Below are 9,894 nucleotides of genomic sequence, written 5' to 3'. Positions count from 1 at the left end.
TAAAACAATGTAACTCAAAAAATGAAATAGGTGGGTTAACACCCTTATGACATTTAGACCTTTCTTTATTCCCAGACATTATGTCCATCATAGATTTCTGTGGGGATATGCCAAATAATAATACACTTAACATTATTATATTTATTTGAGAGAAAATACATGAAAACACATTTCATGAATGGGTTATCCACATCAACACAGACTATCTCAAATTGTTGCTATTATTCAGAAATGAAAAAAGAATCTCTCTGGGTCATTCAAATCCATTATATTTTAGCTAAGTTTTTTTTTTTTTTTTTTTAAGGATGTCTATTCAGGTCCCAAAAACATTTTAATAGGAAACAGCTCAGATTTAAGAGAAAACTTCAATGTACTCCAAATGAGCTTAAATATGCCTATTATATCTATTCTTGGAACTATTTAATAATTCCACCATGTAGCTTTCAAATTTCAATCAAATGAATGGCTAAAATGGATTTGTATTTATAACATATGCAGAAATTGGAAAAGAATACTTACTTTTGAAGTGACCTAGTAATAGGAATCATACTTTCCTTCAACTGTAATTTAGAAAATTCATCTTCTGAAACCTAGTATTAAAAACAAACATAACAAAATATTGATATTATATAATCATAAACTTAAATGCTATTTAAAATGTGATTAATAAGGATATTAAAAATATTTCCTGAATACAGGGTACAGAGGAGTGTGCTGTCACATTATACGGAGGGCAACTAGGGTCACATAACAATGTGTATATGAGAGACTGACTTGAATTGTAACCTTTCACTTAAAGCACAATAAAATATACATATACATACTTTCTGCATTTCCAAAGAATTAATTCCAGCAAACAATTTTCAGCAGCATATTAAATATTTGTATTTTCTCTTAGTTTTAAAAATACTGCAAATACTTGGATCCATCTTTCAGGTGTCCTAAAACATGCTTCTAAGTGTTTGTACATTAAAATTCAAATCTTGGCTTGAAAATTGTGACTTTACTGAACAAGATTATGTCTCAGTGAGGTTTAAAAGAGGAGAGCAAAACGGTGGAGTATGCAGTTCCAAACTCCTATCCTTCCACAGAAACATTGAAAATCAACCAATATCTGACAAAACCACCTTTGTCAGAACTCCGGAAAAGAGTGAAAGGTTAACAGCAACCAGGCAAATACTCATCAATAAAAATGCAACATAAATGATGGGAAAGTCTGTGGTGTTTTTACTTGCCCTTGCTCTACACCCTCCTCAACCCAGCAACAGTCTTGAAGATGGCAGCCCAAGTTCCCAGTGTGGGACTCTGGTCTCTGGTTCTGGAGGAGACAGATCTGACCTTATTTGCTAATTATTTTCTGTTATGACCTGTTTGTGGGCTACCTGAGGGACTGAATCAAGGTTCTCATCTGTTTCACCCATCCTGGAGCCCACTCAAGGCCAAAAAGTGGTGGGAACTACTTCAAAGTATCATAAGTAATAGAAAAACCCACAAACTCCTTAGGTAAAAGATTGAGACGTACAATCAACCACCTAAAGCCACAAAGGAAATGCCAGGTAAAGAATTTCTTTGGGAAATTAGGGCATTCAAAAGCACTCATACTGGTGAATTTTTTGTTGTGTATATTTTCACCACAATTTAAAAAAGCACTCATGTATACTAGGGAATGTAGAAAGCCATATGTACACCAAGGACAGGATACTTAATCAGAAAAGGCCTGAGAAGACCGTAAGCTTTTATCACTGGTTGATCAATAAGCTCAGTGCAAGCAAGAAGTAAAGGTTGAGACAAGACTATAAAAATCCTGGCTAAGTGTTAAAGGAGTACCCCAGGAAAGCCAAACTGCAAAGACTGAAAGAGGTGTTTGGTTTTTGTTTTGTTTTTAAGTTCCTGGCATTCTTAATAGCCTCATTTTACAGAAGAAACTGAAATTCATAGAGGTTAAGTGATTTGTACAAATACTGCACTTGCTAATAAGTGGCAGAATAAAAATTTAGTCACAACTGGGGAGAATATAAGCTCAATAAAAAGAAGCATTGGAGACCCATAACAAAAAAAGAGATTGATAAGGTAATCAAAAAACTCCCAACAAAAAAAAAACCCTGGCCCGGACGGCTTCACTGCAGAGTTCTACCAAACTTTCAGAGAAGAGTTAACACCACTACTACTAAAGGTATTTTGAAGCATAGAAAATGATGGAATACTACCTAACTCATTCTATGAAGCCACCATTTCCCTGATACCAAAACCAGGTAAAGACACCACAAAAAAAGAAAATTACAGACCTATATCCCTCATGAACATAGATGCAAAAATCCTCAACAAAATTCTAGCCAATAGAATTCAACAACATATCAAAAAAATAATCCACCACGACCAAGTGGGATTTATACCAGGTATGCAAGGTTTATGCAAGGTTGGTTTAATATTAGAAAAACCATTAATGTAATCCACCATATAAATAAAACAAAAGACAAAAACCACATGATCTTATCAATAGATGCAGAAAAGGCATTTGACAAAGTTCAACACCCATTCATGATAAAAACTCTCAGCAAAAAGAAGCATTGGTAGTTGGAAAATACCGCCTTGGTAATAGAAATGATGCCAGAGATCACATGATAGAATTTTGCAAGACCAATGACTTATTCATTGCAAATGTATTTTTTCAACAACATAAATCGTGACTACACATGTGGACATCGCCAGATGGAATACACAGGAAGCAAATTGACTCCATCTGTGGAAAGAGACAACGGAGAAGCTCAATACCATCAGTCACAACAAGGCCAGGGTTGACTGTGGAACAGACCACCAATTGCTCATATGCAAGTTCAAGTTGAAGCTAAAGAAAATTAAAACAAGTGCATGAGAGCCAAAAAACAGCCTTGAGTATATCCCACCTGAATTTAGAGGCCATCTCAAGCATAGATTTGACACACTGAACACTAATGACCGAAGACCAGACAAGCTGCAGGATGACATCATCAAGGACATTAAATTTAAAAAAGCAAGAGGTCATTAAAAAGATAAGAAAGAAAGAAAAGAACAAAATGAATGTCAGAAGAGACTCCAAAACTTGCTCTTCAATGTAGAGTAGCTAAAGCAAAAGGAAGAAATGATGAAGTGAAAAAGCTAAACAGATTTCAAAGGGTGGCTTGAGAACACAAAGAAAAGTATTATCACAAAATGTGCAAAGACGTGGAGTCAGAAAACCAAAAGGGAAGAACACGCTTGCATTTCTTAAGCCAAAAGAACTGAAGAAAAAATTCAAACCTCGAATTGCAATTTTGGAAGATTCTATGTGCCCTGGTGGTGCATGGTTGAAAGCCTGGCTGCTAACCAAAAAGGTCAGCAGTTCGAATCCACCAACCACTCCCTAGAAACCCTATGAGGCAGTTTGACTTTGTCCTATAAGGGCACCATGAGTCAGAACGGACTCAACGGCAATGGGTTTGGTTTTTGGTTTATGCATAAAATATTGAACAACGTAGGAAGCATCAAAACAAGATGGAAAGAATACACAGAGTCACTGTCCCAAAAAGAATTGGTTGACATTCAACCATTTCAGGATGTAGCATATGATCAAGAACCAATGGTACTGAAGGAAGAAGTCCAAGATGCACTGAAGGGAATGGTGGAAAAAAAGCCTCCAGGAATTGACAGAATATCAACTGAGATGTTTCAACAGATGGAAGACAGCTACCTGGCCAACTGATTGGAAGAGATTTATACTTGTGCCCATTCCAAAGAAAGGTGATCCAACAAAATGTGGAAATTATAGAATAATATCATCAATGTCACACGCAAGTAAAATTTTGCTGCAGATAATTCAAAAACCGTTGCAGCAGTACATTGACAGGTAACTGGCAGAAGTTCAAGTCAGATTCAGAAGAAGACGTGGAATGAAGGATCGCATTACTGATGTCAGGTGGATCCTGGCTAAAAGCAGAGAATACCAGAAAGATGTTTACCTGTATTTATTGACTATGCAAAAACATTTGACTACGTGGATCATAACAAATTATGTATAATGTTGCGAAAAATGGGAATTCCAGAACACTTAACTGTACTACTAAAGAATCTGTGCATAGGCCAAGAGGCAGTCGTTGGAAGAGAACGAGGGGATACTGCGTGGTTTAAAACTAGAAAAGGTGTGCATTAAGGCTGTATCCTTTCACCATATTTAATCTATTTGCATGCTGAGCAAATAATCCAAGAAGCTGGGCTATAAAAAGAATAACATGGCATCAAGATTAGAGGAAGACTCATTAACAACCTGCAATATGCAGATGACACAACCTTGCTTGCTGAAAGCAAAGAGGACTTGAAGCATTTACTGATGAAGATCAAAGACTACAGCTTTCAGTATAGATTACACCTGAACATAAAAAACAAAAATCCTCACAACTGGACCAATACGCAATGTCATGATAAATGAAGAAAAGATTGAAATTGTTAAGGATTTTACTTTAGTTGGACCCACAACAAACATCCATGAAAGCAGCAGTGAAGAAATCAAACAACATATTGCATTGGGCAAATCTGCTGCAAAGGACCTCTTTAAAGTGTTGAAAAGCAAAGATATCACAGGACTAAGGTGCAGCTGACCCAAGCCATAGTATGTTCAATTGCCTCACATGCATGAGAAATTTGGACAGTGAATAAGGAAGGCTGAAGAAGAGCTGATGCCTTTGAATTATGGTGCTGGTGAAGGATACTGAATATGCCATTAACTGCCAGAAGAACGAACAAATCTGTCTTGGACGAGGTACAGCCAGAATGCTCCTTAGAAGCAAGGATGGCAAGATTTCCTCTCACATATTTTGGGCATATTATCAGGAGGGACCAGTCCCTGGAGAAGGACATCATGCTTGGTAAAGTAGAGGGTCAGCAAAAAAGAACAAGACCCTCAACAAGGTGGATTGACACAGTGGCTGCAGCAATGGGCTGAAGCATAGCAATGATTGTGAGGATGGCTCCAGACGAGGCAGTGTCTTGTTCTGTTGTATATAGAGTCACTATGAGTCAGAACTGACTCGACAATACCTAACAACAACAACATGCTCTATGAACAATACACTATTTTAAAGAAAATTTAACACTTACAGAATGGCAGCCCAAAGCAGAAACATATTTTTTAATTCCTAGGGAATACACAAATTAAAAACACAATGATCTTAAAATAAAATTTTATATAACTCTATTCAGAAAAGTCAACAAACACATGGTAACAAAACACATGGTAAATTTCAGACAACAAAAGTTATGTGCAGAAGTCTAATGCTGAAAAGGTTTTCCAGCCTCCACAAATACAACTACTACCAGAAATTGGGCCACACAGATTAATATTATAAGGCATTAAAAACAACTCTTAACAATCCTTTCATATTATAAATCTATTCAGATCTAAATAGGATGTTGCAGTTATAATCATAAACTAAATAGAACAAGCTATTCAGAGACAAACCACTGCAGACATGTAGCAGCATTAAGTTTCAGTAAGTTATGATCTCAAAAAATTATTCAAATAGGTGTTACATGGCATGCTTATTAACATAAATTGAGAAACAGGTCCAAAAAAGATACAGGATGAAAACTTTATATTCACAGATATCAATTCATAAATCAAATTTGTGCTTACTTGCTTATTCCCTTCTGTTGGCTCTGTGGTTTTACTCTGATTAAAACTTTCTTGTACTGCTTGAAGATTAAATAACATTTGTTTTAGGGCTTCAACAGGACCATGGTGTTTGCCTCCAGAAAGGGTACAGCTCTAAGATCAAAACAGATGATTATGTGGTTAGCCTTGTAAAACTCAGGAAGAAAAAATTATATTTCCTTCCGATATAAAATTAATACATGCTCACTGCAAACATCCAAACAATACATGTCAATAAAGTATTTGAAAAATTAACATTATAATTCCTCACCTCCCATATCCAGAGCCCAAGTGAAATTACTTAGAAACAACCATTATTGCCGTTTTGGTTTATCCTTTCTAGTCCTTGCTCTTCTAAAATGAATAGTACATGTTTGCATTTGTAACAAATTCGTTTAGTATATTTAAGATCATCAATTTTTAGAACTGAAAAGGTCCTCAATAACATGTAAGTCAGCATGATCTTTTCAGATGTGTAAATGAAGCTGGTTATCAGTGAAAACAGGACTAGAAATGAGGTGCTAGTATTCTCTGCACACTTGTAAATATTTTTTCATAGAGTGTGTGCTAGATATTCACCTCTTCATGGGTCATGCATTCCTTGCTACCTAAATAACACTCATACCTCAGTTATCACTGACCTTACCTGCATTCAATGAAGGCAACTGCACTTAGCCACATTAGGTGGTCAGGATTCTTTTAAGAGAATCTGAAAGGGATATTTTAAAATTTCTTCTTAAAAGTCTAATCAGTCTATTATTTTATATTTTACAAATGAGTTGATGTTTCCTGATAGCTTTCCACAGCGGCAAACAGCCTTCTTACGATATCTGTAATTACTTTAAAGTATTTGAGCATAGACAGTATAATATATGTAGTAATTATTTAAAGTCCAATTCTAGAGGAAGTTGTTGACTAGCATAAAAATGTTAGAAATAGGATCTCATTTGTGAAGATATTCAAGGTAAGTGTAATGGCTAAAAAGATTTTAAAAACACTCCCCATCATTATACGAATAGGATATAAGAAACAGGGATATAAGAAATCCAGCTGGCCTTGTATCCCTGTACCCTGAGAAATGGCACCTGAGGTACTATGTGTAAACGACCCTGCATTCAGTCACTGGTTTAGAAGACTTTCTGGCAGCCTGGTGCCAACCATCGTGTTGCAAAAGCCTGCCTCTAGAGTTTGTTATGCCTGCCTCAACTGAGTAAACCTTTCATGCAAGTTAGGTACAAAAACTACAAAACAGATTATATAAACTGTTTCATGCCATTCGCTAATGAATGTTTAATAACTGTTGGCATGTGTGGTAGGATTTGTCTTGAGACTTTCTATTAAAACCTGACAGTGTTAGGGAAACACAAATCAAATCACAATGAGATATACTTCATACCTACTAGGATGCCTATTATTAAAAAAAAAAAAAACTTAACCGTTGGTGAAGATGCAGAGAAGTTGGAAACCTCGAGCATTGCTGGTGAGAATGCAAAATTGTGCAGCCACTATGGAAAACGGTTTAGTGGTTCCTCAAAAAGTTAAACATAGAATTACCATATGACCCAGCAATTCCACTCCTAGGTATATATCCAAAAGAACTGGAAGAGGGATTCAACCAGATACTTGTGCACAATGTTCATAGTAGCATTACTTACAATAGCTAAAAGGTAAAAATAATCTAAGCATCTATCAAAAGACAAATGGATAAATAAAATGTGGCATATACATACAATGAAATATTATTTAGTCATAAAAAGGAATGAAGTTCTAATACATTCTATAATACGGACAAACCTTGAAAACATTATGCTGAGTGAAATAAGCCAGACACAAAAGGACAAATGTTGCATGGCTTGCATGAAATATCTAGAATAGGCAAATTCATGGAGATAGAAAGTAGACCAGAAGACACCAGGGACTAAAGGGGAGGAAGGAATGGGGAGTTATTGCTTAACGGGTAGCAAGCTTCTGTTTGGGGTGATGAAAATGAATAGTGGTGATGATTGCACATCATGAATATAATTCATGACAATGGATTGTATACTTAAAAGTGGTTAAAATGGCAAATTTTATGTTATATGTGTTTTGCCACAAAAAAATTTAAAAACACACACACGTACACAAATCCACTTGGTAGTGAACTTCTCTCAGTATATCTTTTTCGTATAACTCTAGCACTTGGAACCATAGTGATATTTCAAATATTCAAAAAATAAACTATTTAAACCAAGCAGAGTATGGAATTTGTTAAACACATACACACAATAACAAATGAACCACCTAACTGTATTACAAATGAATAATATAACCACACTGAAGGGGCTTGGGGGAAAAATTTAACTAATTAACTTTGAAAAACAGTATTTGGATTGAATATTGCAAACCTAAAGACAAAAAGAATTTTACCTAAATAATGTAATCTAGTCAGCAAATCTGTTTTTTACAGGAGTATGTGCTAGCAATTCTGAAACTACATTTGTGTACACCAGGATTGAACAAATAAGTAAATACATTGTAGATAATTTTTTTTAATGAGTCAGGTTTCTCACAGGTGGAGACAGAAATTGCAAATAAAGGAGTAAGACTAAAACAAAATCTGTAGTATTGGACTGGTATCAGAGGTACGAGTATAAATTCATGGTTTTTAATATATATTAAAAAAAAAAAAATCCAGGGGCCAAGATGGCTGACTAGGTAGAAGCTACCTCGGATCCCTCTTGCAACAAAGACTCGGAAAAACAAGTGAATTGATCACATATGTGACAATCTACGAACCCTGACCATCAAACACAGATCTAAAGAGTTGACCTGAGTGACTGAGACTGAGAACGAACAACCACGGGGAAGCAATGACGGCTTTCGGAACCTGAGGCAGTGTCCCAGTCAGGAAACCTTGGCGCCAGGCTTTGGACTGTGCACAGGGGAGCTCAGCATGGCATCCTGAAAGGGCGCAAACACGGGATGCAGCCCTAGCCCCTAGAAGTGACCTCGGGGGAAGCCCAGCCAGTGCACGCAGGCAGCGCAGTGACGCGGCTGACAGGAGAAGTCACCGGGAGGCAGTGACTGGTTTTGGAGCCTGGAGTGCGGCGTCCCAGCTGGGGAACCTTGGCACTGGGCTTTGGACTGGAAGCGGAGGAACTGACCACGGCTTCTGAGACAGCACAAGCACGAGATGCGGGCCTGACCCTCGGGGTCAATCTCGACCCAGACAACGCGCACAGGCTACACGCCCCTCAGGAATCTCAGATAAAACAGTCATCAACAAACAAGATAAGTAACTTTGTCTATATTCAGGGGAGCTACTCTCTCTTATTTCTCTGAACCCTCCCCTCCCCTTCCCAGGAGGCTTCATTAACATTGAAATTTCCTGAGCCAGAGAGTGAAGTGCGCTGCAGTTTTTCTTTTTGGTTTTTTTTTTTTTTTTTTGGTCTTTTCCTACCCCACTCTCCTGGCCTGAGAGAAGCAGCTACAAAAAACCCAGAGACCAAAAATCCTTCCCTAATTGGACTAAAAACACAGAACCAGCTCCAGCCAAACAAACGTGATCCACAGTCTTGGGCTTTCATCCCTACAGGGAACAAGGTGGCTAGTATAATGTAAAGGCAATTCTGATAGGGATCTGACTGTAATTGTTTTAGCAGATTACTGGAAAGACAAGTTTCCCAGGTCTGATATCTCTGCGTATTCAACAGAGCCCTCACTGACCCACAAGAGGGAACTGAGGGCTGAAGCTCCCCCCAGACCACCTAGCCTCCTGCCTTAGGGGTCTAAGGAGGGTGACATCTACCAATCTGTAGAGGTACTTGCACTGGGGGCCTAAGGTACAGCTGCAGAGCTCACCTACCAAGGTGCTTTAGGAACAGAGACACACCTACCTCACTGGCACTTGGGGGAAGCCTGTCAGCATCCTGCCCCCCCCCCCCGGAGTGTGAACCCCTGCTGCTACTAGAATCTGGTGCACACAACTATCACCACTACTTCTCTTGGTGGATAGGTGACAGTCTGCACCACACATCTGATGACCCAAAATCAGATTCTACTCAAGAATAGTGAATGGACTCTTAGGCTTATATATCTGGTAACAGCCCAAACCAGCTGGTAATAGGACATGAGTGATTCAAGGGCTATAATAATCAAGACAGCGCAATCTAGTAGCCTATCTACGTACATTGAAACAAAACAAGATAAGACTCAGTGAGCAAATATAGAATAAATCACTACAATATCTTAGA

At 37.7% G+C, this 9,894-nt stretch overlaps 1 protein-coding gene across 4 annotated transcripts in view; it reads right to left on the bottom strand.

Moving 5' to 3' along the window:
- C11H18orf54 (chromosome 11 C18orf54 homolog) overlaps positions 1–9,894 on the bottom strand; it is a 51,072-nt gene that overhangs the window by 15,300 nt on the left and 25,878 nt on the right. For 3 of the 4 annotated variants that reach the window (XM_049900579.1, XM_049900580.1, XM_049900578.1), the window contains exons 6-7: positions 5,645–5,776; positions 520–590 (exon numbers count right to left, since the gene is read on the bottom strand). In XM_049900579.1, coding sequence (XP_049756536.1) covers positions 520–590; positions 5,645–5,776 — 203 coding nt within the window. Of the gene's footprint in view, positions 1–519; positions 591–5,644; positions 5,777–6,308; positions 6,372–9,894 lie in introns of those variants that run through there. The other variant, XM_049900581.1, reaches the window with a different exon arrangement.

Source organism: Elephas maximus, chromosome 11, assembly GCF_024166365.1.
Source record: "Elephas maximus indicus isolate mEleMax1 chromosome 11, mEleMax1 primary haplotype, whole genome shotgun sequence".
NCBI classification, from domain to species: Eukaryota; Metazoa; Chordata; class Mammalia; order Proboscidea; family Elephantidae; genus Elephas; species Elephas maximus.
This window is presented reverse-complemented; position numbering and strand designations above follow the sequence as displayed.